This window comes from Melospiza melodia, chromosome 11 (assembly GCF_035770615.1).
Source record: "Melospiza melodia melodia isolate bMelMel2 chromosome 11, bMelMel2.pri, whole genome shotgun sequence".
Classification (NCBI taxonomy): domain Eukaryota; kingdom Metazoa; phylum Chordata; class Aves; order Passeriformes; family Passerellidae; genus Melospiza; species Melospiza melodia.
Genome location: NC_086204.1, coordinates 9,631,787 through 9,647,072, shown reverse-complemented (window position 1 = coordinate 9,647,072; position 15,286 = coordinate 9,631,787). Strand labels below are relative to the sequence as shown.

Below are 15,286 nucleotides of genomic sequence, written 5' to 3'. Positions count from 1 at the left end.
CGGTCCCCAGGGAGCTCTCTGGGAACAGCAGCCTGCACTGGGGATTGTCCAGCCCCACCTTGGGACCAGCTGAGGGATGAATGGGCCCTACTTCCAGCTGCTGAAGCCCTGCCTGCTCCTTGGGCTAATCAGATTAAGCTAAGAGTATAATCTCATTCATTTCTTTTAAATTGGAATCTGTCTTTTTTTAGCTTACAGTACTTTTGCTTGCCTTTCATTGCCTTAAATGAATCTCTTTATAAAAGCCTAGAGAGCTTGAGGATAAAATTTTCAAAGAATGCTTTGAAAACAAGTCAAACTCCAGGTGACTTGCTTACTTTCTAAATTTTACTCAGCATCCAGAGAACTACAGTTTTTCAGAGTTTATGGAGTGCAAAAGCACTGAGAAGACTTTAAAACAAGAGGAGTGGAATCCACCAATTTAGCCTGACTTTTTTCATTTTGGTCAGGCTGAAAAGCAGCCTTCCTGGGAAAGTAACTGGAAAATAACAAAGGTGTGCCACTACTAACCTCTTGCACTGGCTCACCACTCGGCATTGAGCCCCAGAGATGCTGAGGGTGACGCTGTTTCACGGCCAGCTAACCGGGATGGTTGGTGGCCATGCTTTCAGCAGGCACAGCACACCCAGGCCCCAGCAGGGCTCCCTTACCTGCTGCACACTCTGGCCCCGTGTAGGGCCGGTAGCAGTCGCAGTGGTAGCTCAGCCACAGGTTGATGCAGCGTCCCCTGTTCTGGCACGGGTGGGGGTCACACCAGTCCCTTTTAGCACATCCTGTCCTGACATTTAAAGATGACCCAGATGACACATTCTCTGGAGTAATAACATTCAAGTCTATCTCAATGTCCTGAAGACAGCCTACAAATGAAGGTGCAGAATGTGTATTAAAGGTGTTCTGTAGAGAGTTGCTGTTCCCCACTGGTAAGCCGCCCAAAAAGGTGCTCTGAAACGCAAACATCACCAGCTCGTTATCTATCTTAGCAGACGTTTTATTGAGACAGGATTCTACACAAGAGCTGTCAAGCAAATTAAGAATAACAGCTCTTGCTAAGGTTACCTCCACTGAATGCCATTCTCCATCACTGACATTATGTGGGATATGCAAAAGAGCCTGTGGCTGATTATTGACTTGCACAGATAAGTGTAAGTAGCCATTCAGTAATTCCAACTTTGCAAAGGTGTTTTTCTCTCCTCGATGAAACAGAAAAGCTGTGGGTTGCACAGTTTGAAACCTCAGGTTTATATTATAGAAAAAATCCTTTTTATGGGTCTGGGGATTCTTCAACAAAAGGAAACTGTTTCCTTCAAAAGAAAATGTGGTTATGGTTTCACAGTGTATTCCAGTATACCCAGGTGAACATATGCAGCTGAATCCATGTTGGCCGTTTTTTAAATGTGGGATACATATTCCATTGTTTTGGCATTGATGATCAGTACAACCATGCAGAACTTCTGTACAGTTCCAGCCACCATAAAAAATCCCTTCTTTGTCTGCAGGCGGGCAATGGCAAGTGTAATTTCCAGGAAAATTCTCACAGATCCCACCATTTTGGCAAGGGTTCGTATAACATTCGTTGATGTCCTCATCACAGTGAGTACCTAAAGAATAAACAAAGAATTAGGCATTCTGGTTTGAACAACTAGAGCCCAAAATAACACTTTTAATAATGTGTTTCATTAAATTATCTTTTATTAGATAAATAGATGATGGACAAGTAAAAAAATATACTTTAGATATAAAAGGCCATTCAATTGTCATGGTTTCCTTGTGCAAAGCATTATGCAAACACCTAAGTGATAGTCACATTTTGGAGAAAAGAACCAAGCAAATTCACAGTTTTGATATGGATAATGTGATGAAATTAAGATAAATGTCATCAGATGGGACCAAGAAATTGTTTCCCACGTATCCTATGGTAGCAGTTTAAAATGCTTTCTAAGGAACTGCATTATCACATACAAAAACCCCAAGAGCTGCTGCTAAATTCCTATCCATAATATGGTATGGGGATGAGCTGGAGGATGATCTGCTGGTCATTCCTCCTTTTACATGTTCATTCAAACAGTGTAAGAACTACTGACCATTATTCCTGGTCCCATTGGAAACATCTTGGAGCAACACTCTTCAAGTGACAGTCACAGGACTTGCAAGTGATATTTGACATGGTGGGTCAGGCTGACAAGTGGGTGAACATGCCAGCAAAATGTATGTGCTGCAAAAAGTATGTACCACGGAGGAACTTTTTAACCTCTTCTCTTACAAAATATAAAGCAAGAAAAGATGAAGGGGATATTCTCTCAAACATCTCAGAAGTTTATTGGTGATGAGATACTTTCTGCAGGAGATTGTCAATACAGTCTCTCTTCCATACAATGCTTGGCTTGTGATATATCTGGTAAAAGGAGAACTCCTCATCTCAACCCCACTGTAATTGGATTGATGTGGCCTAAGTGGGTCTGCTGGATCACACTTCACAAACAAAACCAAATCTGTTCCTCTTGTAAAACTAATCTGTTTACCCCTCTGCACTGCTGTTCATCTATAAAGCAGTAATCACAGTAACCTCTCCCTTGAGCAATCAAGTGACTGATATGCATGCAGTGGACCAGGGAAAATCTGTTTCTCATCTCCCTTGGAAGCAGACAAAATATCCAAATACTTTTTTGATAACTCATGCTAAGCGTAACTCTTAATATATCCACTTCCCTTCATAGTTATCTTAGAGAAAAATGAGAAACACTTAGCAGACAGTTTTCAAACTAGTATCACCAGCACAAATTAAATAGATAACTTTTCATCCATCCCCACTGCTGCCTGTAAATCAGATAGTGAGATGTGCTGAGGCTCATAGAGTGGCAGCTGGGTGCACCAGGCACCACACCTAGCTTTATGGACAAATTCACATCAGGCTTTGTTGCTATAACAAAGCACATTTCCATTCCTCATGGATAATTACAGAGCAGCATTCAGCCACAATGAAATGCTTTAAATGTCAGCAGATGAGTGTAGTTGCTCAGGCTAATTCTTTGCTTGCCCACTTCATTCAGTCACAGCTGTAACTGGGCCCATCTGGGAGAGTGGTAAGTACAGGAGAGCCAGAAGGGAACTGAGAACTGGGAGAGATTTGTTTAAAAGATTAGCCAGAGTGAAGTGATCATAGCAGGTACACAAAAGACTCTCTGCAGCGATCCAAGTCACTCATCGGTCCTCAATTAAAGCATACACTGACTTTCCCCTTGAAGCTTCAGGTTGTGGAGCACAGCTAGTGCCATCTCCCTGGCCTGGCAGTGGGGTTGTGCTGCAGCAGTCTCTCTCTGCTGTCCAGCCAGGCTCATCTTTATTCCAGTGAGAGGTGTCCGTGTATACCTTAATGTGCAGTGGCATCTGGCAGAACTGCGACTCATTGGGGCTGACTTTCTGCAAGTGAAATGCAGCTCCCAAACCATTCCTGACTGAGGCCAGAGCCATGTCTGCTTTGTCCAGTTTGTGACAATTTCAGTGTTAGCAACTTGTCCTGCTTTTGCTATTCCTGTATATGAAAAGTGAAGTTACTGTGAGCTATTTCCTGTTTTGGACAATGTTTTAGTACATCCCCTGCCTGATACTGCTCCCTTCCCTGCTTTGACACTGAGAACAATGTGTCCTCAGGTCTTTTACACAACTCAGTTTTAATATGATGGCTGTGGAAATGAAGGTCTCTGTAGAGTTTTTGTGTCAAAAATAAAAATTAGTCTAGCTCACACGCAGTTGGATCAGGTTGTGCTTAGCCTTGTCATAGGGCTTCAGAGTGGACAGACTGTGCTCAAGGATTTAGAGACTGGGAGCCCCTGTGAAACAGTTCATTAAAAAATCAGCATTGTGAATGGCTAGATCCTTAGTTGTTGCATTTTCAGTAATGTGTGGTGAGTCTCTATGTGTTACTTTATTATCCCACAGCACCGGCCAGACATTCCCTTTGCCTTGTAGCTTGTGGTCCAAGTCACACTTTGCAATAGTGACTTGCGTCTGGAAAGGATGACACAGATGCATTTACCTTTACAATAATCTTTAGTGTCTATGTTGTTCTCTACTTCATCAGATAAGACATAAAATTAACATAATTATTGAATGAGAATGCTGAAGTTTTTTTAAAATCATCTATTTCTATCTTTAAATTTAGATAAGAAATTTGATAAAATAAATCATAAATGTCCAACAAAGAAATTAGTTTTAGGAGTTGTTATCATTATTATCATCATTATTTTCTTTGTCTAGAGAAAATGAATAGTATCAGTTACTAAATGCAAAGTGACTCTTATAGAGCAACTTAAATATATAGATTTCATAGTCATTTCGGTGTCTCAACACAATGCTTATTTTTTAAGTAATGATACTAAAAATACATTGCAAAATAATTATTTTATCAGGTTGTGCATATATACACGTGTATGCAGTTATATATAGGCCTAATATTTCATAACAAGATTACACAAGCACAAATATAGGTCACACCAAAAGACAAATATTAAGTCATTTTTTTCATATCAAGAATAAATAAATCAGCTGTTCATGCAAGTGGTGTTGATACTGCTTGTTATCTGCCAATTGCTATGCAAGCAAAGACCACTGTCAGTCAAGATAAAAGCACTCTAGATAAAAGGATTAGTCAATATTTATAGAACTGTATAAGCAGTTCAAATAGCTCAGGTTGGAGACATTAGCATGTAAAAAGGTATTCTCAAAAGATGTAAGGCATACCAAAACAAGTGCAAAGGCAACCATTTTTTTTTCAGTGGGTACATGCATTAACTCAGCTAAGCATATTCATGTTTTTAAGAGAAACAGTAAATTAGAATCATACAGCGTTTTCTCTTCTAAATATATTACACCCTGACATAAAATTTCAGATAATGTGAATATTTTTAAAGATGATTACTTTTCCCACCTGTGCAGTTTCTTTTTCAAAACAGAGATGAAACAGTTCCTTTGATTCAGTTTGATAGCATCACTCATCTGTCTCCTTTTTTCACTTACACATTATTACTATATGGTGGCTATTTTCTAACTGTTAACCTCTTAATTAAACTCTCTTCTTCAAATTTAGCTGCAAAGATTTCCTGCAGAAGCAGGATGACAAAAGCAATTATTCAAGCACAATTCTGCTGAATGCCACCGATTTTCCTTTGGATTAAACAACTATAAAAGTATTATCCAAATGACACTTTTGATACACACCTTTGGTTAGAAATCCTCTCACAACCTTTTGCTTTTCCAGTTCCCTGACTCTAAATAAATATCAAGAAACTACATGCAAGCAACCTGGATAGGATTCTACACATTCAATACAGTCTAAGGACACACTGAAATTCATGAAAAGAAAATATTTACCTGTAAACATTGTCATTACAATGATGTAAACTGGTATCCTAGTTGCAACCATCTTTTTCCGCAGGAAAATTTCCGAAGGAAAAAGATTGTTTAGCACTTAAGCAGCTGACAGAGTAAATTTCTGTAAAATTCACAACAGTTCTTACTATAAAGGCTTCCTTTCCAGGATTAGCTTGCTCCACTTTTGTACCTGCTGATGTAGTCTGATGGTGTATTTTGCCCAAGCCAGATCAACAAGGCTTAAAGTAAGACCCATTAAACTGCTTACACAATAGATATGTATCCTATTTAAATTCTTTTTTTCTCCCAGTGATCACTTTGTGCTTACACTGAACATTGTCTGTGTTTCACAGAAATGCATATTATTATCCATTCAAAACTGATTGGTCACTTTTTTTGTTGTTGTTTTGGTATTGTTTTTTAAGCCTTTTTTTTTCTTTCAACAGGTTTGTTAATCCAGATCAACTCTGTCATGGTCACTGTCATTCAGAGAAACTGTACATCTCAATAAGCAGATAGAAAGGATCTAAAATTTGATCCTGTCTTTTTATTTATAAAGTACTTTTGTTCCACTTGCTCTCTCTACTTAATGGAAGTCTGTGTCTCTAAATTTTTGAGTGTGCTAAAGACATGTAAAAAATAATTTACTAAAACATTTTTTTCTTGAGCTCTTGAGCAGCACATTTTGATTTAGACTAAATTTAATGAGGGAAAAATCGAGTTCAGGAGATATAACTACTTATGTCTGTGATATTTTAGCAGCAGACATTATTTTGTCACTTATGTTTATCATTTTCTTCTTCTAACTGCTTTATTCACTAATTAGGAAATTCCTGACCTTGTGTCACATTTGGGTTTAGGTTCACCAAAAGACTCATACACAGAACACAATTTTGGATTAACTTAATCTACAGTTCACAATTGCTTTTATGGAGATGCTCAGAAAGCTGCTGCTTCTTCCATCCTCTGACACAGGCATCAAGTGAGTTTTCCTATAATACATTTAAATACTAAAGGGTAAAAATTTCACCCAAGCTCTTGGAAAGGTGAGTAAGGCAACTTAAAAACAAAAAAAAAAGTTCATTTTGATAAGTTAGTGTGAATGCACCTAATTAGTGGTGCTTATCAGACATCTCATGCTGCAGTTTGATATTTAATGTGCACTTTATTTTGAATATTGCAGGAAGAAGCTGAAGGCTCTCAGTAGCTGTCATTCCTTTTGCAGTCCTGTGACAACAGGAATCTGAGGGAAGGTTATGAGCAGACACAGAGGGACAACAGGTGGGGACAGATTTCTGCTCTTACAGCTCAGTGACACCATGGAGCTGGTGCACACTGAGACAGGGTATGCAGCAAATGGCCCAAAGCGGTGCCAGAACCACTGGTGGGAGTTTGAACAAACCTGCCAGGAGCAGAGACTCTAATACAGTCAGATATTGTGTTTAATAACATTTTCATATACAAACCAAAGAGAAAATTCCATGTGAAACCACCATAAAGCAGGTATAAAACTTGTGTAATCCTGCCCAGAAAGTAATTGTCAGAGGTTCCCTGTCAAACTGGGATTTGCTTATGGTTTGGGATTGTCCTGGCTTTGCTCTGGTTGGTGTTTTCATAAAAGATGTGGATGTTGGCTCAGAAAGCTTGCCTAGTAAGTTGTCTGATGAAACAGGGTCAAGTGAAACTTTGGATTTTTTACAGATAAAATGACCTTTATAGGCGAACATAAGAAATTAGAGAAATGGTCTGAAAAGGATTATATTCAATTCTGGAGGAGCTCACTCAGTTTCCATCGTCTCAGGCCAGAATAATTATGGAGAGGTGGAATAATAGTTAATAAGTGGAATAATCAGGTGGAACAATAGTTTCTATCTACAATGCTTCCGTTTCACTGAGTCCAGTTTTAGTTCTGCACTGCAATGACGATTTGGATCAATTAGGAAGAATTCAAGGAAAGCAACGAGAATGACCACAGGTAAACAACAAATGGCTTATGAGAAAAGGTTAAAAAGTGGGGCTGTTCAGTCAAAACACAAGCAGAGGATATGGGACATGGTAAGAGTTTTCAGTGTAGAAAAGAGAGCACTCTGTGCCAGGAGACCACAGTAAACAGGTGAATAAGTCACAGGTTGGCCTGCACAAGGAACATCCAGGTCACACTCTAAGAAAATATTTCTAATGATAACAAGATGACAAAGCCTTTGCATATGATGCCCTCTGGGAGCCATACACTCTATTGTGGATCCTTAAATATTGGTTAGAGACAAAATAGCAGTGAGACATGAGCCAGCAGATGCTACCTTGGACCCAGAGACCAAATGATACCTGCATGCCTGTCCCTTGCACATCTATTTTTCCATGGTTTTGTTCCTCCCTACAATGAAATAATTCCCAGCAATAGAGCTGTAGGTGTGTAAAACTATAGCTGCACATAGAGGTGTGTCTACACATACAGGTATCAAATGCAAACAGGAGTAAACCTTGGAGAAACGAGAAAAAGAAGAATTTAGCATCCCCCTTAGAATATACTTTATGAAAGACAAGGAGTTTGCAATAGCACCTTCTCCACCTGTATTTTAGAGTTTTGGAAATGCCTGTTATAAAATCCTACCCCAGGTGCAAACAAGTCTCTCTTCAAGGGCCTCATTAATCCTGAGGCCTACAGAAAGATCTGGCAGAGCACATATTCTTCAAGGCCCCAGGTTTTAGCAGACAATCATGAAAATTCTAACTTTGCCACATCTGTGCAGATAATTGCAAAGAGATAATTACTTTTTGCTGGAAGGAGGAAGTGCACATTCATGAGTGAGTAAGCACAAGGAAATAAATTGACCATCTCTGTGTCATTGTAATTAAACACCATGCTTGTGGCTATAAATCAGTCACCATGCAGGTCAGGAAGGAAGTTTTACTCTTATGTACATCAGTGGAGAGCAAGGGAAGGGTATTTAAATGGATTTTTTTTTCACCTATTTTTCTTCAGTAAAGAACTGGCTCACGTTTGATACTGAACTTCATGTGACCAGTGCTCTGATCTTGCATGGCCATTTCTGTTTCTCTCCTGGCAGGAAAAGAAAAGCTTGTGTAAAACGAAGGGCAGAACACAGAGCAGAGCTGGAGCACATGGAAAACAGGATTTTTTAAAATGGTAGGATAATAAGCATTTGTTAACATTGGGCTAATTTGCACATGATACCTTTCACACTGAACTCTAATTCCTTAAAGTCGTAAGACCTTGCTAGTTATTCCTTTATTGCAGACAAATTCACTATTCTGCTATTTTTCCCCATGCCATTTGAAATGTATGTATAAAGTTAATACTGACTAGGAAAAAAATTAAAATAGAAATAGAGTTGAGTGGCTTGGCTTAATCATTAAATATGTCACTCTAGCTGAGGGATATGGAATTCATAATGTGCTACATTCAGAATGGCATGCTGTAATTCAATCTTTTTAAATGTTGCTGGCCCGAAGCTTCATAGACTAGTTTGAATTTTCAGTAAAAATTGATTTTTTTTTAAGCAGTAAAAACCCCCAATCCCTTAATCTCTTCAATCAGTAAAGGTTTCTGAGAGCAAAAGTAGATGGAAATGTTTTTCCACTTGTTTCACGTGTTTTGTCACACCTAAAATAATTTTCATTTGAAAAGGAAAAAAAAAAAAAAAAAACAGAGAAGAAGAAAATCATGTACATGCCATAGGTGATTAGTTGTTTAGTGAGATCTGGTGTGTTGACTTTATTTCAGGAATATTGGAAGCAGCTGTCTGGGCTGGCGCTGGCTGCAGCTCCGGGGCGGACGGGGCAGCCGCAGGGCCACGCGCGCAGCACGGCCGGGTCAGGGGACACTGCTTGGCAAGGGCCAGCCCCGCGTCCTGCAGGGGCAGCACAGCCTCTGCTGCCTGCAGCCCACCCCTCCAGCACCCTTTTCAATTTGCACAGCCAGCCATGTGGATCCAATTGTGGGATTAGGGGCTGAATCTGGAGTAAAGAAAAACGCGTTGAAGAAATACGTCCCTGCGTGGCACTCATTTTGAGTGATGGAGGCAAGGAAGGAAATCAAATGGTGGCAGCCCAGTCTTCCCAGGCAGCATCCTTCTGGAGTGGGTTTTCCGGCTGCACAAATGTGTTGTAGCTATGGCCATGCTGATGGTAAGAGGTAGGAAGGGGAGAAGAGAGGAGGGACAGGGCAGCTACAAGGTGTGACAGGTTAGAGTAGAGAAAAGTGATGGAAAAAAAAAATAGGTAAGATTTTGGAGACTAAAGAGATGAAAAAGCAGTGAAAGATGTGACTGTGGAAAAGGAAATTAAAATATGGGAATCAGTGGTAACCCTGAAGATAGTTGTTGCTGGCATTTGAGACAGAATTCTTGTCAGACACATGGACATTCAGGAGTAGTAAGAGAACAGAGTATCTATGTAAGGCCATCCATCTATATAGGATGTGTAGACTGCAGATCATAGATAAGTCTACACAGAGATTTGGGCCAAAACTGAGAGTGGGAAAAGGAGACTGTGGGAGCAATACTAGAGACTAAAAATTTAGGAAAAAACCAGCCATAGAATTTTTTTTTGTAATCAAACAGCTATGTGAACTGGAGCAGAGAAGTCAATTCACAAAATATCAAGAGAATTAGGACAGACTTATAGAAAAATTTACATTGAAAGGGACATTCAAAGGTCATCATCTGCTCCAGTGCACCACTCAAAGGGTCAGGACATCCAGAGAAGAAATTGTAATAGTAAGTTTCAGAGAACTTGTTATTTCATACCTGATTCTGGACCAGATATTTAGAAGCCAAACAAAGATATTTGGGGTTCTGCTTTCCAGTATGGCGTTTTTCTACTATGCTCTGGAAATTGGAAAAAAGAGTATGTGTAATCCAGGAATTTTTCGTGTATTACCCTTTAGAAAACAGTGGCAAGACTGTCAAATTCAAAGCATTAATGATCTGATTTGCATTTTCTGTAGATTTATGAGCTTGTACATTGAGATGATGCGTGTGCATTTGAACTGAAGTATATCCAGAGGGATCTTAAAACAACCAATACCTTTGAGTTGTTTAATTAGATCATACAAGGTCATGTTTCATTGACTTGAAAATCTGTTTGGAGCATATGATTCACTTTGGAATTAGGAAACAAATTAATTTTCTGTCCTACAAACACTTTAGGGCTTTAAAAGAGTGCTGGCTGTTCATGTACAGACCCATTGAGAAATGGACTCAGCGTCTGGTCTCCCCTAAAAGGGATTTTCTACCTTGTCTCTTGCTGGCTGTTTCCTATTTGTTTTAACTGAGTTAGGCAAGCACGGCCACTGTGCTGTCTAGTGTGAAATGGCTTCTGCCCTGGAAATGGCACTCTGGAAAATTTCAGTCATTTGCAGGATTTTCTCATTTTGTTATAACTAATGTGAATTTCCACAAAATGCAAAAGTGACTGTGTTTACATAACTTCATTGTCAGTCCTTATTGAAACAAACTGAAACAGCCAGAAGGCCAGAAAATCATAATTTTAATAGGGCCTATAGAGTTTAATTGATAATGGAGATATGAGAATAGAAAAATGTAAAATATGAATGGGTGAGTGCACATAATGTTTATGCTGTATTTTGAGCTGTGCACAGCATCAGAGTATAAAGAGCATGGCTATGTGTGTATAATCACATTTCTTTATTCCTAGAGTATATACATTTACATTATTTACTTTGAATATAGAAATTATCACTTTGAATATAGAAAAAAAATCCAGCTTTTTATGTTGAATTATCCACTTTTTAATATTTTTATGTGTGTTTTCTGTGTGACTCTTTCCTGGGTAAGCTGTGAGCTGCTCTAGAGCAGATGTAGATGCAGAAGACCTGAGAATTTGGGCTGTGATCTTTCAGTCCTGCTCTGTGTCAGTGCAGGGCAGAGGATTGAACCTCTTTTCACTTCAGCAGCAGTGTTCATTCCCCTCATTCCCTGCAGTGTCAGTGAGAAAACTCATCTAAATGGTGCCTTTGTTCATCCTAGGTTTCATATGCTTAACTCCTCTCGAGGCTGGAAGATTGAGCCCCAAGCTGGCTTCATTTTAGCCTGGTCACATTTCAGTCCCGATGGCAGTGGGACAGCATGGACCTCAGCTAGCACTGTGTGTGCTGGCCATGGAATCCTGGCTGCCTGCTGGGGGATTTCCTGGAGCATATTAGAGGTATGAGATTTAGCTAGATTAAATCTAGTTTTTCTATGTCTTTATGTTCTACAGTTCTCTTCTGTAGCTGTGCAGACTTTTTCACAGTACAGCATTTAAATAGTTTTCTTGATTTGGTACTACAGGCAGTGATTTACCATGATGTTCTGGCCTCACAAACAGGTCTAATAACAGATTCTGAACCTTCTTTGTTAAGAAAAAATAGTGCCCACAGGACAGAGACTAAGCCATAATTGTATTGATCATTATAATTCTCTGTATTAGTGTCATGTGGTTAGCACAGCCAGACTCGAAGAATTACAGCAGTGGGAGAGCAATCTGAATCAGATCCACCAAATCTACTGCTAGCAGTTAATTATCAGCATAAATTAGCTGTCTATACTAGGTTTTTCTTCCTCTCTCCAAGACTGTTTATTGAAAGTGCAAAGTTCATTGCCAGCCAGGGAAGGATTGTGTTTTCCTTACACAATCAACCGAAGTCCTTTTCTAAGTTAATTCAAATATTTTTAAAGGGATCAGCATCCAGGTCATCAGTAAAAGGCTAGCTTAACTTCTTTGAAATTCTCCTTGTACCTGAAAAAATCAGTCCAGGCACCTAAACAGAAACAGGTTGTGCCTTACTAGAGTCACTTCTGAGTTTATTTCAAACAGTGCCAATGAAAAGGCATAAAAATACTGGGCTTTATCACCTGTTCCTCTTATTAGCCAACACTGCACAATTAAGAGCTAGATGCTACAGGGAACAATTAATGTAAGAGCTTTTATGTAGTATATCACATAAAATTAGTTTCAGTGCTCACTTTATCAGCTTATTTTTATTACTCAAAATCCCAACATATTCTTTATGTCCTTGAGAAGACCTTAGACCTGGGACTCATCAGTGCTAATTAATTGCCAGCAAACTGCAAAACTCCCAAGTCCAATCCAACAAAAGCATTAAAGCAATATTTTTACTTATTAACAATTAAAATGGGAATATATTTATATATATTTATATATATAAATATATATATTTATATATTTTTAAAATATATATATATTTATATATATGTACATTTGTGGATACAGAATTAGAAAGCGTTTTTATGCACCTGAGAGTTTGTGCTGGGGAGATAGGTAATCTTCAGGAAACACATGAAATTGTGCAAAGGGATTCTCCCTCCAAGCCCTGCACCTGGGAACAAAAAGCCCATCCAGCAGGAGAAGCTGGGGCCAGCTGGCAGGAAAGCAGCTCTGCCATGCTCTGAGCAAGCTGGGCACGAGGCAGACGTGGGCCTGGCAGCAGAGAGGACCAGCACATTCATGCTCTGTGGTGGGAACTGCGCTGCCACCAGGTGAAGGGAGGTGACTCTTCACCTCTGCTCAGCACCAGGGAGACCCTGCCAAGCCCAGCTCTGCTCTCCCCAGCTGCAAAAAAGGAGCAGTGATACTGGGGCAGGGCTGGCCAAGGGCCCTGAAGGAGCTAAGGAATTGGAAAATCTGTCAGGAGGAGAGACTGAGAGAGCTGGGGTTGCTCAGAAGTTGAAAGAAAAGCCAGTTGTAAAGGCAGGAGATAGCCTTCAATTAAATATAATATATAAACTTCACTCCAATTCACCTGTTCCTTCCCTTTGAAGAGATGTGTATTGCCTGACCTTGTGAATGTGGTTGCTCTCATGGATGGAATTCTTCTCAAGACATGGTCACAGAAGTGTGACTCTCGGCTGTGTAGATGTCCTGCTTTCAATTTCAAAATGCTGCATCGTGTAAAATAATTCTTTTTAACAGCCACAGGTGGGAAATCTGTCACATAATTGTACTGCAGAAGCTAAGAGTTAATATTAGGGTTCCTTACTCCATTCCCCTGTACACAGGCTTGGCAGTGTTAATCCAGGAAGGTTTAGAAGATTATGTGTACATGACAGCCCTGAGGATTTCCATCATCGTGATTTTCCTTCCAACTCTTTTTTTGAAGAGTGTAATGACCTATGACAACTAAGCTTCATTCTCTGAGGAGCCTGACATTGCTTCTGTTTAATGGATCAGACAGTTTGTGATCCATCAGCTCTAGACACTTTCTTCCCCACGTCAACCTGGGGTACCTCTTCAATATTTCCCATCTGTGCTGACCTGTGTGATCAAGAGGTCATGTCCTGAAGTCAAACCCAGAATCCAAACACTCACTCCTACCACACGCCAGACTATTAATGCAACCCATTTAATTTACATCAACTTGGAACTTGACATTCAATTTCTCAGTCCAGAAGCAATTATTTTTAAAGGAACATGCCAACAATATTGCTTGGCTTAGAATGGTGAAAGTTCAAAAGGGTAAAAAACATTTCACACCATAAATAAAGAATTGATTATACTTGAAAACAAAGTTTGTAATTACTACTGACATTTCTGAGCCTAGATGAGGTGCCTTTTATGCTTTAAAAACTGATGTCATTCCTGCCACTGGCATTATGGGAACCTTATGTAAGGGTCTGAAATAGTCTTTTGCTGATATTTTAAGTACAAAGAGGAAAACGTTAACATTTTGCACAATTCCTGAGTCAAACACTTTTATTTTGTCAAGAAGGGGTGCAAAATTTTTTGTGGGTACCTCCCTTCAGCCCAATAGTCTGTGAGCAAGACTACTGGCATAATTAATAAAATTCTTAATTTGTTGTTCTTGTATGAAAGCCAAGCCTACAATGTGTTATGAAATTTTAACTAGGAATAGCCCTGTTTGGATCATCAAATTACTCTTTTTTAACTCAAAACCACGGTGCTTGTTTTCTCCATAGCTTTTACAGCCCTGGGTGGACTCTGCATGTCTGGCTGCAGACTGATATCCCTGCGCTTCCCGTGGAAGATCCAGCTAACCAAACTGCAAGGTGCAAAAACTGAAAACTGCCACTAAGAATCTGGAGCAGCAAACAGGGCTCATCACAAAGTCCTTGGGAAGCAGCAGCTCCCAGATCAGAGTGCAAGGACAGGCAGCTCTAGCCAGAGACACTGGACATGGACAGCATTTCTCGCTCCCTCTGCTGGCTCACAGGTACAGAAGGGGTACAGAGCTCTGGTTCTCAGAGCTCTGCTGATACCAAAATCCTGATTCCAAACCAAAAAACCTGCATGTTTTACCAGCAGCTGATACTTTTTTAGCAAGGTAATACAAGGTTATGCTAAGCTCTGTAAAAACTTTAGTTTGTAAACAAAGTGATGAATGGCATGAGAACATTTATATTTATATTTATATTATAGCAGTTTAACAGCAGCCTGCAAAATTAATCTCAATCTAGGTCAATATTGTCTACATAAAAATATATATGCAAAGATCATGCATCTCCCTCTGTCAGAGGCCAGGCATGCAAAATAATTATTTAGTAGTGAAGACCAACAGCAACTCTCCTTATTAGCCAGCATGTTCAAGGATTTGTCTTCCTTCCTTTGCAGAAAGGAATGAAGATAAATCATTGATTGTCACTTCAAAATAATCCAGCCAGAAAACTGCACCCTTCAAAATAGCAAAAATTGAAAGTTGGGGACCTTTTTAACAAGTAAGGCTTTCTATAAGCAGAGCAAGTACTCTGAATTAGCTGTTATGGATGTGTTTACACATGTGTATATTTCTTTGTGTATTAGCACATATGTGTGAAGACACATTTATTCTACATGCACATGGTTCAGAACTACCAGCCCATATGTTTCTTCCTGACTGAACTCTACCAACTTCTCCCATGCCAGTCATGAGTTCCTCTGC

The 15,286-nt window shown here is 39.5% G+C and overlaps 1 protein-coding gene across 2 annotated transcripts in view; it reads right to left on the bottom strand.

Annotated features, from left to right (window-relative positions):
* CRB1 (crumbs cell polarity complex component 1) overlaps positions 1–15,286 on the bottom strand; it is a 96,289-nt gene that overhangs the window by 33,820 nt on the left and 47,183 nt on the right. For both annotated transcript variants that reach the window (XM_063165527.1, XM_063165528.1), the window contains one exon: positions 651–1,598. In XM_063165527.1, coding sequence (XP_063021597.1) covers positions 651–1,598 — 948 coding nt within the window. The remainder of the gene's footprint in view (positions 1–650; positions 1,599–15,286) is intronic.